The 25,057-nt window shown below is 32.0% G+C and overlaps 1 protein-coding gene across 1 annotated transcript in view; it reads right to left on the bottom strand.

Moving 5' to 3' along the window:
* Positions 1–661: 661 nt before the first annotated feature.
* The window catches only part of LOC100375410 (uncharacterized), a 76,948-nt gene continuing 52,552 nt past the window's right edge, over positions 662–25,057 (bottom strand). The window contains exons 22-28 of the mRNA XM_085494649.1: positions 24,882–25,037; positions 24,345–24,556; positions 22,368–22,465; positions 21,309–21,506; positions 20,464–20,559; positions 19,093–19,223; positions 662–2,279 (exon numbers count right to left, since the gene is read on the bottom strand). Of these exons, the coding sequence (XP_085350775.1) occupies positions 2,148–2,279; positions 19,093–19,223; positions 20,464–20,559; positions 21,309–21,506; positions 22,368–22,465; positions 24,345–24,556; positions 24,882–25,037 (1,023 nt within the window). The 3' untranslated portion in view covers positions 662–2,147. The remainder of the gene's footprint in view (positions 2,280–19,092; positions 19,224–20,463; positions 20,560–21,308; positions 21,507–22,367; positions 22,466–24,344; positions 24,557–24,881; positions 25,038–25,057) is intronic.

Genomic DNA, 25,057 nt, shown 5'->3' on the forward strand with positions numbered 1-25,057 from the left:
CATTCAGTAAAGTTAATGTTCAGTCACATAGGCATTCAGTAAAGTTAATGTTCAATCACATAGGCATTCAGTAAAGTTAATGTTCAGTCACATAGGCATTCAGTAAAGTTAATGTTCAGTCACATAGGCATTCAGTAAAGTTAATGTTCAGTCACATAGGCATTCGGTAAAGTTAATGTTCAGTCACATAGACATTCAGTCACACTGGTATTTAGTTATATTTGTGTTCAGTCACATAGATGTCCAGTAAAGGTATTGTTCAGTCACATTAGAGTTCAGTTACATTTGTGTTCAGTCACATAGATGTTCAATTACATAGGTGTTCAGTCACATTGGTGTTTAGTTACATTTGTGTTTAGTCACATAGATGTTCAGTAATGTTAATGTTCAGTCACATTGGAGTTCAGTCACACTGGTATTTATATATGTAACTTCAAGTAAAAAAAAAGCAAAATGACAAGCTGCACTCAGAATGATAACATTTATAAAATTCAGACACAATACTTGATATTGCAGAACAGTGATGATGAACAACTGGCGGAAACCATCACCAATTAGTTACCATGGCAACCAATATCTTTGAAATCTACCTCATTTTGATGTAATAGCAACCACGTTTAGAAAACCTGACGCAGCTCTTAAAAAGTCATTACAATTGTCATTATTTACATTACTGACGTTTTTTATTGCATTCTGGAAAGTTCCATCGTTCAAACAAATATTTTATTGCACACTCTATTATTTTGCTAGATCTTTTCCCAGACGTCTATAGAACCATCAGTTACCATAGAAACCGCATCTTCATCTCCTCTTATGATGATGGCCATGCCGACGACATTGCTTTCTGCAACATTAAATTCGCCTTTCACTAAAAGTGTCTTTTGAAAAGCCACAAGAAATATTTATTTTGTTGACTGTGCAAAAGAAAATCACATTTTCAAAAACTTGTATTACTCATAATCTTGGAAACCACAGAGAAATATTTGAATATTTGACACATTTTGGAGTTTTTTGAAATTCTTTGTTTTTTTGTTGACACAAACATTTCAGAGAATTTTTGATTTAAGAAGTTTAAATTGTTTAAAAATGCAACATAGTATTTATTGTATGTGGCCTCTTTTAAAGGAAAAACAATATCAAGTGATGAGATGCAATGACAGTCAAACATTTTGAAGTCGACAAAAATGACATACCAGAAATAGTTAATGGCATCTTTAGTTTGTTGTATTAATCTTTGACATATGACAGAGAAGTTAGTTTCTGATTCATATGATATTGGATTCACCAAAGGTAAATTTGAACACCATCATTTTTATCACCAAAATTTGGGAGGCACAATTTTGCAATTTTTTTTTTTAAAGATTTCTTTGTTAATTTTAGTCCAAATTGACATAATTTATTTCTTATTCTTTTGATAAAAGTTTGTTTTTGGAAAATTTAAGTGGGTTTATTTTTTGAAAAGTGACAAAATTTTATTTTAGCTTTCAAAGGGTCAAAGGTCAACCACCATTACACATATAAGGTTTTGAATATTTAACCGGATATGCATGACCTCCAAAGGGTCAATCACAGTGCTTTGCAAAACCTCTAAAAGGTCACACATCCTGGTACTTTGCATGACCTCTAAAAGGTCACACATCCTGGTACTTTCTGTGGTAAAAACTCACTATCAATTGGGATTGATTACTCAATTATTTTTTGATCAAAAATGTACGGTTATTGAAGTTCAAACACATGGCAAAAATTGATGAGAGAACATTTATCCTTCAAGGGATGGCCGAACACCTTTAATATACTGTAAAATACTTTATTTTAGCTGGAATTAATTTTCGCTGAAAAAGATTTTTCGGTGTTTTGTATGGAATTTATTTTCACTGATTTTTGATGAGTTGAATGTGAAATATAGGAAAAAAGGTATATTCGCTGGATTTTATTTTCACTGAAACATCCCTTCAGCGAAAATAGCAAAAATAAATTCAAAGCGAAAATAAAGTATTCTACAGTATAATTTAAGTGTTGTCATTGCATGTTACAGTACGCATTTAATGCATACTAACTCAAATGTTTATTTACACATACTTCTCAAACTGAAGAATGCAGCGAGTGTTATCACAAGAGGGAAGCTGTGCACATCATCACTTTTATCGTCATGACGATAGAATCTTCCACTGCATAATACATGTATCTTTCCCGCCGACGGTGATTAGGTAATTGTTGTCGTAAACAAACGCCACATTACGAGTCTCGATATTATTGGTCTTGTAGCTTCTGCCTTGAGCCTGGAGAAAACAAAACAATTAATGCAGCCATACATATAAATATTTATGTATCATACTAATATGATTCAGGATTGATGATAAACAAAGCAACACATATTTATTTTTATGTTTGGCAATATAATATTGGAAAGAACACTATTACATGAAATTTTTACAACATGACCTTCAACTTGAAAATACCCCCCTCAAGTTTATATCCCACCTGGAAATTAACAAAAAATTTGATGGACCCCCTTTTCCTGGGTGTGTCGACTGCCTCACCCAGGTTAGTGGTTAGTGTTGACCCCCCCCCCCCCCCCCGTGGACGTCAACCATCTCCTCGCCGAGTATCACCCCCTCCCCTGATTGAGACAATGGAACTATAGGGGATTACACACCTCTCCCCAAAATACACAGCTGAATTCAATTTCCCATGACAGCACAATTTTCTCTCCTTGTTTTTGTAAGGTCTACAACACTCTAATTATTTTCTTCTGTGTGTCTCTTTGCCCAACAAATCAAAATTTCGATTGGGAAAAAACATAACAAAAAAATGTTACCAGATCACCGGGAATGTAAGTTTTCATTTTTACTAGCAGAAAATTAACTCATCTCGGGCGAACGGCCAGGCAGTAATTTGAAATACTGCTTATGAAAACTTCCACTCTGCACATTAGATTGTTAATTCACACAAAGGATTAAGTGATTCCATATGGATGAAGGGTTCATTGTTATTATCCACAATCAAAAGTTTAATTTCCGTTACGACCAATTGAGATTTGATCTCCTCATTTAAGACGACAATCATTTGGTGAATTCCAATGTGCTGAGTATTTCTTCACGTTGTTGCTATAGCGATACTATCTACATTGCTATGGCGATAAAACAGTAAGGGATGTACTGACATCATTATTAAGTCAGGGATGTATCATTTGAGGTAACGGAGGGAATTGAGAAATCTGAGAATAAGAAAATTTCCTCTGAATCAATTATTCATATAAGTCCTAATTTATTTAACCTTTTCACCACCAGACTTTCTTGCCTAAATTTGTCTTTACTTTTTTCTTATATTCTTCAATATTTCTGGAAACGAACTCTAATTTTGGAGCCAAAAGACAAAATTTTAGTGAATTTTCAGTTTTTACTCAAAAATATTCACCTATTTTTGTCCCAATCTTCTGAAGGAAAGTGCAGACTATAAACTATTTTGTGAATTTGTGATGAAAAGAGTTTTAGATCAAACAGACAAAATGTGATAATAGTTTTAGTTTTAGTTCAACAAATATCGCAATATTTTATCTGGAAAAAAATCAAACTATATATAGAACTAATTTGAGTCAATTTTCAGCTTTTACTAAAAAAACTTGTTTTTTTTTTTGTCCCAATCTTTTGGGCAGACTATTTTGAAAATTGAGGACTGGTGGTTGTAAAGGTTAGACATTTGAAGTATCATTTTACAGTGTTTAACTTCAACAAAATAAGATAAAATATCGCCATGGAATCCTGAATTTTTATTATCATAGATAAGAAAAAAATGGATTGAGTTACCATCCCTTCCGAAGTTTTGCAAATTCATTTCTAAACAGTGTCTGTGGACTAAAAATACTCTTACAATCATTTTTAGACACATTGGAAAAAATTCGTAATAATTTACAAACTATGTCAAAATTTATAAAAAATTATAAAGTTTAAAAGTTTCACTGATAGAAATTTTAGCAATTTCAAAAATTCACTGCATTTGTTAATACCAAATTTCATGAATTTCAAAAGTTCATTTCTAAATTTGGTGTCGTCAGACCGCAAAAAAAATTTCAGTTTTAGAAAATTTGGAGAAATTCATAACAATTTTATCTCTTGAGAAATTCAAGTTGTTTACAACAATTGAAAAATTAATAACTTCATGCAGTGATGGTTTTTTTATTATTTAATAACTTTATTAATATTTTCTCTAAAAATTCAGCCACTTTCCCCTAAATATTTATTTGTTAATGAATTGATTATAATGAAAAAAATGTGTTGCTTCTTATTTTAGGTAAAAATATGCAGTGATGGTTTTAATTTATAATTTTTTTTATTTATTTTTTATTCAATAACTTTATTAATTTTTCCTCTAACAATTCAGCCACTTCCCTAAATATGTATTTGTTAATGGATTGATTATAATGAAAAAAAAATGTGTTGCTTCTTATTTAAGGTAAAAATAGGCAGTGATGTTTTTACCATAATTTATAAATTTGTTTATTTTTTTTGTATTAAAATTATTCAATACCACAACATTTGATATATGTCCAACGTTTAATATTTAGTGAATATTAATCATGAATACATGTATAATAAAGGTTGATTTGGATTTCCAACAAATTCTCTGAAAACAGAAAACAGACATTTCTCCATTCTACCACATGTAGTGCACTTCACTGGTTCACAAAGATCAAAAATAATGTGTAGGACAAAGTCTTTTTTTTTTTTTTTTTTTTTTTTTTACATGAACACAAACAAATATTTGCCAACTTTTATTTGAAATTAAGGAGAAGTTAGAGTATCAGAATTTAGCAATTTTAAAATCATACACTTTTTTTTTTAACTTAATAAGGCAAGTATTTATCATTTGTAATCTTGATTTGAACTTTTGTTTATGTAATGAAGCAACGACTACGCTTGTAAAAATCTTAAAAGTAGTTAACTCAGTTGGCGTAATCGGACGAAATATCAGGTGCTCTAGAAAGCAGCAAATTGTCTATTACTAATTTGCATAATTGGAAATGTCCCATATATAAAGATTGATATTAGCCGTAATGATATGTGACAGCTTTATATTCATTATTTACTGTATCAGTGGGCGTTATCAAATTACCTGTCCAAAAAAAAAAAAAAAAAAAAAAATGAATGGTTTCATTTTTGCAACTGACTGAAATACTTTATTTTAGCTTGGAATTAATTTTCGCTATTTTCCGAGTCGGTGAAGGGATGATTCAGTGAAAATAAAATCCAGCAAATATACTCTTTTTCCTATATTTTACATTCAACTCATCTAAAATCAGTGAAAATAAATTCCATACAAAACACCAAAAAAATCTTTTCAGCAAAAGTAAATTGTGAAAATTATTGTTTTTTTTTTGCCACGTTTTAAGGTAGATTTTAATTTTAAAGAAGCTGGTGTACACATTTAATTTAAATGACATTTTATTTACCTATTTACTGTAAAATACTTTATTTTTGCTTGAAATTAATTTTCGCTATTTTCGCTGAAGGAATGATTCGGTGAAATTCAGCAAGTTTTCCCTTTTTTCTATATCAGTGAAAATCAATTCCATACAAAGCACCTAAAAAATCTTTTCGAGCGAAAATTAATTCCAAGCTAAATGAAAGTATTCTACAGTTTATCATTTTTTTAAAAAGTATGCAATATTTTTATTTATTTATAGTTTTTTTCTGTCCCAGCAGAATTTCGTTTTCTGATTTTTTTATGTTTAGTCTGCCTTCATTATGACACCCCGCAAAGTTTCCAATGGTAAAACTCCTCATTAATTACAATATTTATTAGATTTTTTATGAAAGAAACAGAATTTCTGATTTCTTAATAATTGTTTAAATTTTTCATGAGAAACACAAAATTGTGACACTCTTTCCAATTCTCACATTGTTCTTGAGGAAAATATGAGCATAAACTAAAATCTAGACAAGGGGAGGGATGTTGTCAGATGGAACAGCCAGTTCATTGAGCTTCCACAAAGGGGAGGAGTTGAACAATATACAACAGCCATTTGGGATATTAGCAAGTGATATTAAAAGGCCAGAAATAGCAGAACAGAAAGGAAATGGAAATTAAAATCCCATTTAGGAAGAAAAAAAAAATCAATATGTGCTTTCCAAGATTCCTCACGAGAGGCTTTTTTTAATGTGAGGTGTTCTTTTAGAACGGAAACGTCAATTGCATTAGACAGTTGTGAAACGTCGATTGGTAATTACAAGAAATTGAAGATGAATGTCAAATGACATGATGTATGATTGTAGCTTTGTGATAATATACATTAATATTCAAAACCGTCTTTTCATGGAATTGACATTCTCCGGTGAAAATCTGAAAGCTAGATCTTCAACTGCTTTATGCACGATCCCCTAAAGGTCACACATCCTGGTACTTTGCATGACCACCTAAAGGTCACACATCCTGGTACTTTGCACGACCACCTAAAGGTCACACATCCTGGTACTTTACATGACCACCTAAAGGTCACACATCCTGATACTTTGCATGACCACCTAAATGTCACACATCCTGGTACTTTGCACGACCACCTAAAGGTCATACATCCTGGTACTTTGCAGCCAACTTTTAATAATAATTTAAAGAATTAAATCTGCATCTTATCAAGTCTGTGTGAACTTGAATCAGGCATCGCTACTAAAGTTATTTAATGTTATATTCATATAGTATACGTAACAAATGATTTTGAAATGAAAGCTATTTTATTATTCATTTAATTTTATTGTTATTTTAACATTCACTGACACAACTCTGAAATTTTATAACGCCATTCTAACAGGAAAAACAAGTGTAAACAAATATTTTTAATGTCAGAACCATGGCGATTCTACCCACTCTCAAAATGATGCTTTATTAAAACACTAATACACACTCACATTTACGGTAGAAGCCTACTCATAAATGAAAATACGCAGAATTTATTAATTTTACATTAAATTGTACTTGAATACAATATAAGGATATTAAAAAAAGGTTTAAGGTCACTAGCCCACTTTTCATTAAAATGAGGGTTTATTTCAGTAAATAGCGGCCATTTTCTTTTTACCATTAGTTTCTTAAGGCAGATATACAATTTCATATCTCAAATTGGAGGTCAAAAAAATTCACAGATTAAATTAATTGAAAATTAATTCCAAGCGAAAATAAAGTATTCCACAGTAAATATGATAGTAAGTCAACCAGCGATCCCTAATAATTGTTAACGATGATGGCGACGATGACAACAATGGTATCCATGCCAACAACAGAAATAGTAATACGTTACTTTGCCATTTTATTTTCATAAAGGCAAGGTAAAAAAATAAATAAATAAACACATATATGTTTTGGGGGCCCACAACAAACTGGACGTAGTGTGACTAGAGTAACACACAGACAGTAGATAGAAATAAATTGTTAAAAGCCCGCTTTATAAATTGCAAAGATGTGAGATTGATACAAAATATGCTGGTATCAGGTAAATATATTATATTAAAAATATTAAAGCGATGCGCTGCAATAATCGTAATGCTCACAGAGAGCAAATTTACTTGTTGGATTAATGCTTTAATGTCGATCAACCAAGTAATCCAGAAGGTATCCCATGATTCAATGGTGCATTCCCGTTTTTAAAAGAGCCATGTCATTTTCCGAATTTTTTAATATACAGAATTAAAATTCATTGAAAAACAAAATCAAAATCACATGACATGGGCCTTTAACTATCACATGACTTGGGTCTTTAAAAATCACATACCTAACATGAGCATTAAACTATCACATGGTATGGGTCTTTAAAAATCACATGACATGGATCTTAAACTATCACATAACATGGGCCTTTAAAAACCACATAATATGGACCTTTAAAAACCTCATAAATTTGACATATTCACTGGGTTTTAATTTAGCGCATTTTCCAGTCAGTGAAATAAGCAAAATTAAAAACCCAGTGAATAATTAACGCTTTTATAGTATTTCAAGTTCGTACATGAATCAGAAAACACATGACCGTTCATAATTTCATTTTTTTTGCTATTTTTTTTTTATCATACAGGTTGGTGTTCGGCTAAAACATGCATGAACGATCACTTGAACATTTAAACATCTCTTTTAAAAATGACATGATATGATCCTCTAATAGCATCCAGTGAAGGTGAATCTATTTCATTCTTTAATGGATGCTCACAGAAGCTACTTATCAAACACAAAGTGTAACAGTGACACTTTTAACCCCTTGAGTATCAGATATGTTTTCCGGTGAAAATAAAGTGCAAATATTTTCACATTTTGTCAAATTTTCACTAAATTTCATCATCATTTTGGTCCATACGGACAGTTTCAGGTATTGCTCTCAGTTTTTGACTAAAAGGTTTGTCAATTTTTATCAACATCTCAAGTGTGGAGAAGAAGTTTGTACACAATCGTTTTCTGGCAGGTGTCGAAAGTTGACAGAACTCAGCAAGCGGTAAAGCTGGACATCTCTTTTGACAAGAATTTCTTGCAGCTTTGCGAAATCATTCTTTTTGACTGGCTAGGAAATTATGAAGGAAAACTTATCCAAACAAATTTTCAAATGATATTGTTTGTATTTTGCCCAATTTCCTATACAAAATGGCCAAAATGGCAATGTCGTGGTTTCCATGGAAACAAGTTTGGGTACTTTGCAGAATAGTATTAAATATAATAGTATTATATATAAGGTCTGCTTGTGAGCCACTTAATTTTTTGCTACTTTTTGTGTTTTGTTAATTTTACGTCAATTCTTGAAATTTGCAGAAATAAATTCCATACAAAACAACCAAAAAGTCTTTTTAGCAAAAATTAATTCCATCAAAAATAAAGCATTTTACAGTAGTCAATAGGGCCTCAGGAAACATTTTCACAACCTCGCGAAATTCACAAATATTTGTAGAATACTTTATGTTAGCTGGAATTAATTTTCACTGAAAAGGCTTTTTGCGTGTTTTGTATGGAATTTATTTTCACTGCTTTTTGATGAGTTGAAGGTGAAATACAGGAAAAGAGTATATAATTGCTGGATTTTATTTTCACTGAATCATTGCTTCAGTTAAAATAGTGAAAATTAATACCAAGTGAAAATAAAGTATTTTACTATAATTAAAGCGAGGGAGTCATCACCTGTGCATGCGTCAGGCAGTCATAGTAAGTTAAAATGGAGCATTCTATGGCTTCCTTGCGGCCCAAATTACTATCAGACAGGTCAGAGTTGAAGACTGGCCACATGTGATCCCTGGTCATTCAGAATTTTATGGTTGCCTGAGGATCTGCTCCCCAGGGTAAGGGGGCGCATGGCCATGGCATGAGGGCGCTGCGCCCCTGTTCTCTTGTTTAAAAAGTCCCTGCAACTGACCATTGGAATCTAATGAGTGAGCTCAATATTTGTTTACACTTAAAGCGCGGTGGTCGTCGCGCAGCGCGTGTTCGAATTTCTTGTAAATAAACAATGTATTTTACACGCGTTGTATACGTTGCTATGAGTCCCATATCGAACAGGACGCGGCGCGACGACCGCTGCACTTTAATTTAAACTCTTGCCCCTTTAACTGGGATGATAACAGTCTAGCCCCCCCTCCCCTTCCAGAATTAGCTTTAATATAACCAGACATACACATATACTGTAAAATGACTAATTTTCACAGGGTTTAAATTTCGCTGATTTACCATTTCAGGCATATTCAGTGGGTTTTAAATTCATGGTTTTATCATTTAGATAATGTTTTCTATGCTCAATTTTACATATTCACTGGGTTTTAGTTTAGTGCATTTTCCAGTCAGTGAAATAAGCAAAATTAAAACCTAATTAATAATTAATCCTTTTACAGTAAACAGCTCATTAATAGAGTGACAACAAAATTTGTTTTCAAATCTGAATAATTATTTTTGAACTTTGACAGGACAATTTTTTGTTGTTGATATTGTTTTCTTTTTCAAAATAATAATTTTTTTTCTAGTTTCTGCTTCAAACGTTTTTTGTTTTTTTTTGACTGTAGATAAATAAATAAAGATAATTTATTGCATCCTTAGAAATACAGTGTTTCCATCAGTTTATAGCAACAAAAGTAAGATATTAAAAAACAAAATAACAAAATAACTATAGCAAATAATAAATGATAGATTTTAGTGTTTTTGTTAAGTATCTTTCTCGTTTCTCATTAAGAACGAGCTGTGTATAAATTCTCCAACAAGTTTGATTACATTTGTGTTAGAATTTGTCATTAAGTATGTAAATTTCTGTTGGTCAGTTTTTGTTTCATCAGGAAACTGTATATTTGAGAATATATCCATTCGCAGTGTGTGATATTTTGGGCATTTGATGAGGAGATGCATTTCATCTTCTATGTCTGCTAAAGTACATTGTTTACAAATCCTGTTTTCCAAAGAAATTTTAGGTTGGGTATGTCTACCCTTTTCTATTGCTAGGCTGTGATTACTTGTTCGGAATCTAGAGACAGAAATTCTATGTTTTAGATTCAGTATAATTAAGTAACTTTCAAAGTTGTAGTTTGTTTTGAATTGAGTATATGTTCTCAACTTAGGTTTATCCATAATTGTCTCCTTCCAGAATTCAATATATTTTTGTTTAATATTGTTTCCTATTCTCTTTATATTTTGTTTTGTTGCATTCAATTTGTCATTGATATTCTTTATATCTAATGTGTTATCTTCCTTATTTAACTCTTTGTAAATTGACATAATCCATGGGAGTTTGCAGTTTATCTGTTCATGGTATGCCTGTTTTGTTAAATTACATTCTGGAAGTTCTTTGATTCGTGCCAAATACTTTATAAGATTTATTTTGATGTCTACTAGTAATGGTAGTTCACCTATTTCTGCTCTACAAGCTAGATTTGATGAAAATTTATTCAATCCAAGCATTCTTTTACTAAATTTCAGATGGGTTTTCTCGATTGGTGTAATGTCCCATTTATTATTTTCTTGAATTTCGAAGCCCCATACATCTGATCCATATAATAGTATTGGTCTTATACATGTTTTGAATAGGTGTAACATTGTTTTGCAGTCAGTTTCTTTTGGCACAGAAGTCATCATTGCATATAAAGCTCTTGTGGCTTTGTCTGCCAAATTATTTCTTGTGTCGCTGAATTTACCATTCGACTGTAATGATACCCCAAGGTAGTTGTATGAAAATACACAACTAATATTTTGACCTTGATATGTAAATTTTTCAGTATTTCTCAAGTATCCTCTTTTAAATATTACAATTTTACTTTTTGACATATTCACTTGGAGTTTCCAATTTTGGCAATATTTCTCCAAATTATTGATTGATCTCTGTAGACCTTTATTTGTTTCTGATATTAAAACTAGATCATCTGCATAAAACAGTGAGCTAATTTTGATGTTATTGAGTTGAACTTGATCTTTGTCATTGTTTTGTATTGGACTATTTAAGTCATTGACGTATAGATTGAAAAGCATTGGACTCATAACACATCCCTGTCTTACACCTGTGATAGTTTCAAATATCGGAGATATCTTATCACCGAAACGAATGCATGCCTTTGTATTCTGGTACATATTTTGAATTAATTTGTAGATATTTCCAGTAATACCATTATTTAGCAGTTTATAGAATAATCCTTCTCTCCACACTTTGTCAAACGCTTTTTTAAAATCGATGAAGCAAGTATAAATTTTTTTGTTTTGTTTCAGATATTTATGAACTATTGTTTTTAAGACAAAAATGTGATCAGTTGTCCGGTACCCTTTTCTGAATCCTGCCTGATTGTTGTTTATGATATTCTTGCTTTCTATGAATTGGCATAGCCTAATATTTATTATTGTGCAAAATGTTTTGCCTATACAACTTGAAACTGCGACTCCCCTGTAATTATCTGGTTCAGATCTGTCTCCTTTTTTATAAATATGAGAAATTATACTGATATTCCATATATCTGGGTAAATAGCAGAATGTAATATATTATTAAATAATTTTTTCAGAGGTTTAATTAAATAATCTGAGCTGTCTTTCAATAATTCAGGGCAATACCCATCATATCCTGCTGCCTTTCTGGGTTTAAGTTTACTAATTGCTATTTTTATTTCCTTATCTGTTATTTCTTTGTTTAGTATGCATGAATTATTTATGTGTTCTATATTTTCTGTTGATTTAATTGTAGATGTCAAGTCATTTGGTAAATTTGTGTTTAAATTGTCGTTATTTAATTGTTTATAATATTTGATCCATTCTTCTGGTGAAATTGGGTTTGACCTATTTTTGTTTGAATCCCTAAGTTGGTTGATCAATTTCCAAAACTGTTGAGAATTTGCATTTTTTAAGTTTGCCAATTTTGTAACTAATGAATTTTGTTCTTGTAATCTCTTTTTCCTAACTAATTTCTTATATTTTTTTTTCTTGGCATAAAATATTTCTCTAACTTTAGCATCAAATGGGTACTTACTGAGTAAGCGTGCTGTGTTGGAGAGGTCCTTTTTAAGAATTACACATTCTCTATCATACCATTTCCTCCTATATTTTAGTTCAGTTTTCCTTTTATTAATGTTTCTTTTTCTTTTGAAAACCTGACTAGCGGAATTGTCAATTAATTTGTTAAAATCATTCACTGCCTCATTTATTCCATTTTTATCCATAGCATAACTATTATTTAAGAAGCATTTGATCTGTTCCTGACTTGTTTTAGATGCTAATCTATCTTGATATTCAAATACTGATAGTTTGTCCCATATCCAGCTTCTGGGTTCATTGTTTAAATAATTATTGTCACTTGTCTCTGTTCGAATAATATCATTCACTGTAATTAGACAAGATATTTGGCAGTGATCAGATGTACATGTAAAGTCATGTACCTTGAAATATTTAATATTTTGAATTAGATCAGGGGATGCTATTGCATAATCTACAGTGCTCGCACCATTATAGTGATAACAGGTATAACTGCCTTTAGAATCCCCAGGTAAACGCCCATTCAATATTATAAGACCAGTACTTTTACACATTTCTATTAAAGATCTACCATGACTATTGACAGATGAATCACTATTGTTTTGTACTGACGTAATGTTATTTTCCTCATATAAATATGAAAATGGTATAAATGGGTTATTGTCATTGCCTATATGATCAGGGAGAAACCCTGTTCTGCTGTTCATGTCACCAAGTATAACAACATTGCCATGTTTGGAGAAGTTGCATATCTCATTTTGTAAATCATCAAAAAAGTCATGCTTGCAATATTTTGAAATTGCAGGTGGGTGGTATATAAAGCATAGATATATATCCTTTGTTACATTAAAGAAATCCTTTTGTAACTTACACCATATCATGTCATCAGAGTTGGTATTGACTATAGATATTCCTTTTTTGAGAGGTTGTTTGATTAATAGAGATATTCCACCTCTTGACTGATTTTTTCGAGTTATAGAGTATGAGTAATATCCAGGAATATTCAGAACATTTTGAGAAGCTTGATTTAGCCAAGTTTCTCCTAATCCGATGATGTCATGACATGTTATATCTTTCACAAAGTCATTATTTTCTAATTTGCTAGTTACACCTTGCACATTCCAATATGAAATTGATAATGCTCGTTTTCCTGACTTCCATGAAGTCCTCCTTCTGCATTGTTGTTTTTGTACCATTATTGAAGATTTTGTTGTGGTCTTTGACCGTACATGTGCATCCTCCAATCAGGTTGAAATGATAATCCTGGAAATAGCATTTGAGACAATAGTGTTTGTTGGAATTGGTATGGGTCAGCTGGGAAGAAGGAATCTTGATTGTTGTCTGTATGATTTCTGGATTGTTGGCGGGTATTTTGTTTGTTGACATTCTGTGAGGTTGTTAATTTAGATTTGTAGGTTTTCTTGACATCCCGTTTAATACCAATTATTGGTCCAACAGCATCTTTTATGTTTTTCACCAGAGCAGCTGTCCCACAGAGATTCAGATGCACATTATCTATCAAATGAGTGTCACAATTAATGTTATTGTTGTCAATATAGATGTAATTATCCCCATTAGCACTCTGTTGTTTCAATTTGTCATTTAGTTGGTCCGTGTTCTCATTTGTTGTAATGTTGTCCCTTCGATGTAGGATGGAGGAGACACAGATTTTCGCTGTTGGATATTTGTGTTTGGTATTATCAATTAGAGTTACAAACTCATCTGCACATGTCTGAACTGAGCACCCATCTGAAATGTTATTTGTGCCAACATGAATGACTATGGTTTGGATATCCTTGTATGATGTTGATTGTATGTTTTTGGGACTACGTGACAGAGCTGGATAGAATTCGTACCCGATAAAGCTCAGAGTCAGTAGTTGAACTCTAACCTACATAAATCCAGTATCAGGTCGACTCAAGTACAAAGTACAACACAAAACCATTACCAAAATTGGTGATGTTGTCGTATCAGCCGGTATATCGGTAACTTAATTGGCAGCGAGCCAACACGTAGATTACTTCAATTCAAATACCTGATAGCTTGTATAGTAAACCCCCCAAAAAATTAAACAAATATTTAGATTTTATTATTGTCTCTGATCGATAATAGCAGACATTCAATGATAATTATGTTAAAAATATTTTTGTGTCAGGTGGCGTGTTCTCAACAAATAAATGTAACTGCATGTAATTTATTTGGGGGAGGAGGAGGGGGGGGGGTCAATCAGCGCCAGATTTCAACTTGAGATTTACATATTGTTCAGTTCAGTACAACAACCACTGCATTAGGGGTGAGTCATTTAAAATCTGTTGGGTGGGGGGAGCTGGAGGGTTTTTGAAAAAAAAAAAATAATAATGCGGGGTGAAATCAAGAAAAAAAAATTACACAGGCGCAATAGTGAGAAAACAAAAACTCTCTCAAAAAAGTAGTTAAAAAAAAAAAAAAAATCCTATTGGGGGAAAAAATCCTTGCTATTGTAGTTTAGAAAAAGATATAAAATTGATCAATTTTCTTGAGCTCCCCCCCAGATTTCAAATGAGTCATCCCTTAAATCATTAGGTAGTTCTGCTTATGTTTGATTGACAATTACTTGTTCAATAACTATTGTTTTAAACACCATATTTTAAAATCATTATTTTTATATCATTTTTTTCAATATTTTTTTTTTCTTTTCAAATCACTGTGTTTTTTTTCAATCCAACATACACACATCTACCAAAATAATGAAACAGTGATTAAGAAAATATTAATCTCGCAGAATGAATCCATAGTTGCATTAGCAATGCACATTTCAATTAAAGAACTGAAGATATCATTAGAAAATGAAAAATATGTATTGTATCAAAGAAACATGACTTGCTGTTTTCAACAAGAATTGAAAAATATCACTTTTCATCAAAAATATTCACCAAAATTAGAGAATTAAAGATATAATTACAAAATGAACAAATCTGAGAGAGGTCCACATGTAGTATCTATATATGCAATATCAAAGCAATTGGACTTGCGTTTTTTAACAAGAAGTCGAAAATATCACTTTTTACCAAAAATGACAAAAATATTCACTAAAATTAGAGAATTGAAGATACAATCATGAAATGAACAAATCTAAGAAAGGTCTACCCGAGGTACATTCAAGCACCCAGACTTGTAGTTTTCAAGAAGAAGTAAAAAAGGAAAACATTGACACAGACGACGATGGGCAATCACTCATAAACAAAAAAACTTAAAAATTATTAATGTTACTTATGTCGGTAACTAATTTTTTTTTACAATTAGTTTAGGGGGAGGTAGTTCATATGATTAAACAGCACATTTCTATTTGTGTTTGCAGATATGCCAAATAAGGAAGCGACAGATTATCAAAAAATTAATCTGTTCGATTGTATTGTATTCTATTCAAGCTAAAATATTAAGAAATTCTTAATTAACGATAGACTATGCTAATCACTACCGGTAATTGCCAGCATTTTTACTAACAACATTTGTTGTACATATTTTTAAAAATTTCTTCGTTAATTTTGGATCAAAATAGTAATTAATTACTGTTGGTAGCAGGTATTGTAGAAGTTGTTTTTCGTCAAAAATATGGAAACAATTCGGTGTGCTTATTCGGTGCAAGGTGACAACAGTTGACGATATAGGTGAGCCTGAGGTTCGAGTCGGAGGTTCGAAGTCGGTGTCAACGCTTATCGGCTGAGCAGAACTGACAGATATATATTATCGATCGATCCGCATTAGTGAACCTCAGAGAAAAGAAATCCACATTTGCCGAAATTGATAAATCATTTTATTTTGTTTTGTCAAGCAAAATTTAGTACTATATTCTGTCACTGACAAGCTATTACTGAAAACCGCTTTAAGACGTTTATATATTGTGTAAATCCAATAAAAAATTCATGCAAAAATTCTCAAGTAGTGAGCGTACATTTCACCGTGATCTTTAAGACAATTTTCTATTTATGTCAGTGATTGATTATCAAATCGGAAAAATTATTAACGTCAGAAGGTTTACAGAAAAGTTAACACTTAGAATGCCACAATATTTAAAGCGAGGGAGTTGTCACCTGTGCATGTGTCAAATGTCCATAGCGTGTCATTGTTTATAACAAGTGTTTACCCATGAGCCTTTGCATTTTTAGCGTGTGTTGTTATCGTCGCTTGGGACTCGATTCCCGCACGTGTGCAGGTGACGACCATATCGCCCAAACATTTAGCTATTTTATGCTGGCTTAAAGCTACTATAAAATTACTAATTTTCGCTGGGTTTAAATTTCACTGATTTACCATTCCAGGCATATTTATTGTGTTTTAAATTCACAGTTTTATCATTTAGATAATGTGTTTATTATTCATTTTATTTTAATTTTGCTTTCTGTAAAACACAGTAAAATAGCTATATGCAATTTTAGCGAATTTGACTCAATACATGAAATTAACAAAATCTTAATTTAGCTAAAATGCTAACAATCTCATTGCAGGAATATAATTTTTCTAAATTAGTGAAATTACAGGTTAGCTAAATTAGGTGAAATGACATGCTAGCTAAAAAGATGTGTTTTACAGTATTTTGCTGACTGGAAAATGCACTAAATTAAAACCCAGTGAATATGTAAAATTTAGCATAGAACACATTATCTAAATGATAAAACCGTGAATTTAAAACCTACTTAATATGCCTGAAATGGTAAATCAGTGAAATTTAAACCCAGTGAAAATTAGTCATTTTACAGTATACGTGTCTGTCTGGTTATATTAAAACTAATTCTGTATTTCAGCAGGGAGGAGGGGGGGTGCAAGGCAATGTACATATTTCTAAAGTTAGACGATGGTTATCATGACTGTTATCATCCCAGTTGAAGGGGCAAGAGTTTACTAGTAAATTAAGTGTAAACAAGCAAACAATACTAGCATATGAAGTCACGCACGATCCTGGTCACCCATGACAACGACTGTGGTGTCTGTGCTTGAGGGCAGTACAGTGAACACATTCAATGTTCTCGGCGTAGTTTAGTAGTATATTAAAGAGAAAATTCAAACATGTTGAATTTTGTAAAGTAAGGTATTAAGCTTTCCAGCACCAGCTGCGTAATAAAATGATCGTATTGGTTACAGAAATACACACGGTGTGACACCATTGCACCGATCCATAGACAATAGTAATGCGCCAATCTAGATATCAAAAACACGCAGACAATTAAACATGCCTCAAATAACAAATTTCGCCTTTTGTGGATACAAGAAAAAATAAAGATCCTATACACAATTTTATTTTTATCTAAATCCCATCTGAAGGTCACCTTGATACTTGATTCCCTGTCATTTTTTTTAATGTAATAATAATAACTTTATAATAATAAATTTATTGTTATCGAATGTCTGTTGAGATATAGATAAAATTACAATAAAGAATAAAATCATGATAATAGAAAAGTAAAAACAGAAAATTCAGTTGAGACAAACGTAGAATAGGTACATTGCATAGATGGTAATATTACAATAAAATGTTGATTATTTATTTATTTTTTTGATGGTTCTAATATGAGACAGCTGGTGTATATTCACTGTGTTGAATGTTTGGATTTCTTTTCTCAGTCAATTTTGAAAATTTTTCTTACAAGTTTTACAAGAATCAGGGCATTTCTAAGAGCGAAGTTTTAAAAAAAACGTTATAAAATGCGACTATTTTTAAGTTTTTCGAAATCGTACCTGACCTTACAGTATATAGCCATTCACACCTCTGCTTTAGTGTAGACTGATAAGAGCTAATAAGGGCGTGTCCATTTCGTTTGCATTTGGACTCTAAAATAGGTCATTTATGGACCGGCCTTGGAAATATTTGGGAACTTTTTCACAGAATAAACAGTTCTCACTAGAATTACACATGTTGTCTGACTCAAAATTTTAATAAAACAAAACACAATGGAGGGGGGGGGGGGGGCTCATAAAAACTACTAAATTAAGAATTGTAAAATTTCCAAGATTCACAGGTTGAGGGCTCTTGTCAGTAAACAAAACCAGCCTCAAATATGATGTTGATGAAGTACGCCCTCACACATTGTGTTTCAGAGAATATATAGATGAAACAATTCCCTCAGTTGATTTTAGATATTACGAGAATAGCGATTACGAGATCGTACTAAAAATAGAACTGAAGACGCTGAAGACATTTTCAAGTCCGACTGTGTTACCGTAATTTGCTATGACTTTTGTTGATTAGTTTACGCGCGTTTTATAATACTGTCTGAATAAAAGATTTTGGCGCAGTTATGAATCTTTCGCTATTTTGGTTTTTCTTGACTCATTTGTTCGACTAAATCGAACGTCGTCATGAATCATTTATTATGCAAAGTAACATTCAGAGACGTCATTTTAAAAACATGCTATTGGGAGAATATCACTTTCAACCTTTTCACCAACAGATTTTCTCACCCACATTTGTCAGTACTTTTTTTCTTAAATTCTTCAATATTTCTAAAAATGAACCCTAATTTTGGAGCCAACAGAAAAATTTTCAGTCAATTTTTTCAGTTTTTACTCAAAAAATTTGACTATTTTTTTTGTTGCTTTTTTATTGGTATTATTCAGATTACGGGGCACTTATATGTTGATAGAAAATGAAAATTGATACTTACCACAGGACTGCAACATGGGTAGTTATACAACATAATTTCTTTATTGTCATTGACAGTGGCAAGCAGTTTATGGTTGTAAGACCTATCAAGAGCATGTATTTGATTACCATTTGAACTCTCACCCCATACACCTAGAAACAACCATTATGTAAATCACCTTATTAGTATGCGTAAAGTTACAAAAATACATTTTTCAGTGGCATATATCCGACTGCCATTAGAACCATACACATAGAAACAACCATTATGTAAATCACCTTATTAATATGCATAAAGTTACAAAAAATACATTTGGCAACATCATGTATCAGAATACTGTAATTATAACTCTCACCCCATACACCTAGAAACAACCATTATGCAAATCACCTTATTAGTATGCATAAAGTTTCAAAAATACATTTTTCAGTGACATATATCTGACTGCCATTAGAACCATACACATAGAAACAACCATTATGTAAATTGCCTTATTAGTATGCATAAATTTATAAAAAATACATTTGTCAGTGGCATATATTTAGAACCATACACGTAGAAACAACCATTATGTAAATCACCTTATTAGTATGCATAAAGTTACAAAAAATACATTTGGCAACAGCATGTATCAGAATACTATAATTATAACTCTCACCCCATACACCTAGAAACAACCATTATGCAAATCACCTTATTAGTATGCGTAACATTACAAAAAATAAATTTGGCAACAGCATGTAACAGAATACTATAATTGTAACTCTCACACCATACACCAAGAAACTATCATTATGCAAATAACCTAATTAGTATGCGTAAAGTTACCAAAAATTCATTTGTGGTCAGCTTTGAAAACCCATTGATTTTGGTAAACAATATTTGTGCATTTATGCACAAGTGGAATCTGTATTAGAACCTGTATTCTTGGCAGAAGTCGCACTCATTCTTTTTAAACAATTGAGAACCAACAAAATAATCATTTTTTTTATATGTGTAGATGCTCTAATAGAAGCTACATCTTCTGTTACATTGTACCATTTTAATAGAAGCTAACATTGTTAATACAGATTTAATACAGATAGTATGTATATCATGATATAAAACTTAAACTCCCCATTTTTCAGAAATTTTTTAATCTATGTATTAATACTGAGACAAAATTATCTCTGTGGTACGAAATTTGTAACCACGGTGTGGTGTGTCATGTGACATGTATGTACATTTTTGTATTCAGGGATCTCACCCTCAGTCATGATTTAAAAAATGGTGCATTCCAAATGAGAAAAGAAATCCCCTCCTCACTTTTGAAACAAATCCCTCACTCATTTTTTAAATCTTAGAAGAGACACTGAATATCGACGTCTAATGTAAAAAAAACAAAAAACATACCTATAACGGGATAACCGACTCGGCAATTATGCGAGACCCACTCGACGTTCCGTACTTCAGAAGGATTCTCAATCTTTTCACAGCTACCACCATCCCCTAAAAATATAAAACAAGGTTACGATCGGCGTACTGTGTGGCGTTTTCAAAACAGTTTGTGTTAAAAAAAATATTTTTCAAGTTAATATAAAGATTACTATAAAACAAAAATTTTACAAAACAAAAATTACTGTAGGTCAAAGGTTGGGTTTACTTTACAGCAGGTTAAAGGTTAAAGGTTGGGGGGTTCTCTTACAGTATGTTGAAAGTTAAAGGTTGAGGTCTTCTCAAAGAATGTTAAGGTTAAAGGCTGGAGGTTACCTTACAGTATAATAAAGGTTAAAGGTTGAGGTTACCTAACAGTGGGCTAAAGGTTAAAGGCTGAGGTTTCCTTACAGTATGTTGAAGGTTAAAAGTTGAGGTCTTCTCAGAGGATGTTAAGGTTAAAGCCTGGAGGTTACCTTACAGTAGAATAAAGGTTAAAGGTTGAGGTTACCTAACAGTGGGCTAAAGGTTAAAGGTTGAGGTTACCTAACAGTGGGCTAAAGGTTAAAGGCTGAGGTTACCTTACAATATGTTAAAGGTTAAAAGTTGAGGTCTTCTCAGGGAATGTTAAGGTTAAAGGCTGGAGGTTACCTTACAGTAGAATAAAGGTTAAAGGCTGAGGTTTCCTTACAGTATGTTGAAGGTTAAAAGTTGAGGTCTTCTCAGAGGATGTTAAGGTTAAAGGCTGGAGGTTACCTTACATTAGATTAAAGGTTAAAGGCTGGGGTTCCCTCACAGTAGGTTAAAGGTTGAAGTTTACTCACAATAGGCATGTTCATAGTCAATACCACTGCTCTGTAAGATATAATTTCCAAATGGTTTATCCACTGACCAGTCAATACCACTGATAGCGCTTGCATGTCCTTTGCATTTGCCGATAGTTTCACATTTCTTTCCTCTATTTTCCAACCGTAATATGTAAATCACTCTATCAAGACATCCCACCGCTAAGCATGTTCCATCTAAAAAAAAAAGAGAACATATTTTTTTCGTCAAATATTTTTATGCTGATGTAAAAAGGGCGATTATTGATTTCAGGATATGAAGATTTTTTCAGGATTTTTCAAGACCATATTTGTTAGTAGTATACTTTTAGATTACATCATTGTTAATGTCAAAGGTCACTTGATGTAACCCACAATGCTTTAGGGCATTTGTAATAAACATGGCGTTCTCCAAGTAACACTTATTGTGTGAGTCTGAGTCATTAATTAGTCTACCGTGCCGATCAGGCATAACAATATTTTAGAAGTTAGAACGTAATGTTATTTTGAATAGTTACTTAAAAAAACGATTATTAAATATTATCTACTATATATCATATTTATCGGTCCTAGCGGCGTTTATTTGTTTACTACTTTTCTGACGGTTTTGTTATTTTAGAACAAAAACAATTTTAAAATTTGTAAGCAGGAATTTCATAAAATTTCGCTCTATTTCTTTACTGTGACTATATATTGAAATTATGATTTCCCAAGATTCAAATTCTTCCTATTATCGAGGGCGGACATCCGGGCATTTTCACCGCATGGCAACCATCACGGTGAAAACAAAGGCAGAAAACTCTCAGAAAACTGTAATTTAGGCTAGATGTTGAGACTCCCCTGAACGGTGTAACAAGGTTACCTTACGTGGTCAACATGATTTTGTGTTGTTTTCTTGACTTTAGCTATTTTCACCGGCTCTTCGACCGGTATTCCACAGCAGCTTGCGCACAGCCCATAGAAATACATGGTACAGTGGTGTGCGTCTTAGCAACGTGGAACATTCTGTAGCTACGTCCCGGATAATATCACACATTCAAAGTTGTCTTAAGTACATACCTGGTGAGAACTTGACACAGGTGATTCTCTCCTTGGACACCTTGACTTTACAGAGTTCATTGACCTCATGTCCACCACGAATATCCACAATACATAAACTACAAGTAGAAAAAATAAAACTCATTATGACCAAACAACAAAAGTTAAGTCAATGTGAAGCTATTCATAAGCCTGTTCCTGATTGGCTACCCAAACTTAACACCTAACAGTTAGACCAATCAGAGAGCAGTTTATTTATTGACTCGTATTTTTGACCAATCAAATTCTGCCTTGCATATATACTTTGACTCAGCTGTATAAACGTTTCAAAATCAGATTTTCATTAAAATTCAAACAAAAACAAGAGGTTTTCATTGACCATTGGAGTTACATTGGAACATTTTCAAATGATGTCATTGTACACTTTGGTGCTCGTTGATTGGCTGCTTAATCCAAACTGCCATTGAAATTTATAAATATTTTGTAAAATAAAGTGAATGGGTCTGCTGTGTCAATAGTAGTTTTTAATCTTCACAATATTAGATTTTGCTACTGTAAAATACTTTATTTTAGCTGAAATTAATTTTCGTTTGAAAAGATTTTTGGGATGTTTTGTATGGCATTTATTTTCACTGATTCTTGACAAGTTGAATGAAAAATATAAGAAAAAAGGTATATTCGCTGGATTTTATTTTCACTGAATAAAATAAACTATTTTACAGTATTTCTATTTAACCTTTCTGTAAGTATGCATCATATTTTTAGAAGCTTTTTCACTTTTTCACAAAATAGGTACTGTAAAACCATTTATTTTCACTGACATTTAATTTCTCTATTTTGAGCATATTTACTGCGTTTTAATTTCAGAAATTTTAAGTATTTAGGGTATTAGGTTTATTTAATCCAAAATTATATAATAATTTTTTTAAAAATATGTGAAAATGGGTAAAATGTAATGCCAGAATTTTGGCGGGATAATTATGCGGTAACATTGAAAGTGGTGTAATAATTTGAATATAAACTGAACAGAAAAAAAGAAAAAGACAAAAAAAGTCAGAATTGTTATGTATTACCTGTGTCCGACACTGTAAGCAGAAAATATAATACAGAAAAAAAAATATAAGTGAGAGAAAAGAAAAAAAGTGTGTCTGTTTTTTTTTGTCAAGCATAAAGTGTTTTATTTTTACTGTGTAGATTTATTTAATTTTAAAAATTGATTTTATAAAACTAAGAAAAGCTGATTATCGCATAAAAATCATTGTAATATTCACACGGTTTCACTCCATCCATGGCGGTTCCTACGAAAAAGTGTGTGATTGGTTGGGAAAAGCTGTATTGGATTTAAATTGAATGATCTGATTGGGTGTGCAAAGAAACTGAATCCACCAATCAGCATTACTGTAACAACATCAATTTCAAATTAAACCAATAGATTTGGCTGTCTTATAACGTTATAGGTAAACTGAAAAAACCATGTGATCGATGACCAATGTAATTACATCACAATGTGTGACTTCTTATTCCATTGTGTTTGATTTTGTTAACATAAAATATAGTGACAGTGGTAATTCGGCCAAGGTACAATGGTGATTCAACGGCCGGATAAATACGGCTGGCGAAAATATGTTAAAACAGATTGAAATCATACAGCATGTGTATTTTTCATGCGTTGGCAGAGTGCCAAATCAGGTTAATTTGAATATTCAAATACTACTGTAAAATACTTTATTTTAACTGGAATTAATTTTCGCTGAATTTGTTTGGGGGTATTTTTTATAGAATTTATTTTCACTGATTTTTGAGAAGTTGAATGTAAACAAATATGAAAACAGGTTTTATACATAGAATTTTATTTTCACTGAATCATTCCTTCAGCGAAAATTAATTCCAAGTGAAAATAAATTATTTGATTCATAAAACTTGTATGGTAAATAGCAAAATTATTTTGAAGACCTTTGATTATGAAAATCTGCAAAATGGCAGTGAAAGCGAACTAACCTGGCGTCTCGTATTCCAAGCGCTAACATCTTTCCAGCGTGGTGGATATCGAAACACAGAATGTTGATTCCTTTCACGTTGTATTTCCAGACGGTCTCGTGATTATGGGCATCGTACATGGAAATTATTCCATCGTATCCTGCGGTGACGAACAGCCCTTGCTGTGAGTTATTCGGGTAGGTCGTCAATGCACGTACATCGTCGTAATGACCCTAAAAAATATAGGTTATCACATAAACAAGTTGCATATAAAGTTAAATGTCAAAATAATTTACATAATTATTGTCATGCAAATGAGTATAAAACAAATTGTTATCATACTATTAAATGACTCACAATTATGCTAATTCACAAACTAATTTACATATCTATTGTCATGCAAATAATCCTAAACAAATTTGTAATCATACTCAAATTGTTAAACCTCTAATCCACAAACTAATTTGCATGCATATTATGCAAATTAGCAAACTAATTACCATATCGAGTATTATGCAAATTAACCACACTGTTTCATGAGAGAACCCCATCACCTACCTGTGTCATTGGCTTTTTATGTAAACTACTGATACCCATTAGCGGTGCGCCAGTCAAGGCGATATTGCACGTCAAGATACAATTCAACGTGGAACCGATAAATAAAAATTCTTTACAGTTACAGAGCATACGAATACCACCTTCTGACTTTGGAAGCTGACAAACAAGAACACATG

The sequence above is a fragment of the Saccoglossus kowalevskii genome, chromosome 20, assembly GCF_978046115.1.
Source record: "Saccoglossus kowalevskii chromosome 20, keSacKowa6.1, whole genome shotgun sequence".
In the NCBI taxonomy this organism is placed as follows: Eukaryota; Metazoa; Hemichordata; class Enteropneusta; family Harrimaniidae; genus Saccoglossus; species Saccoglossus kowalevskii.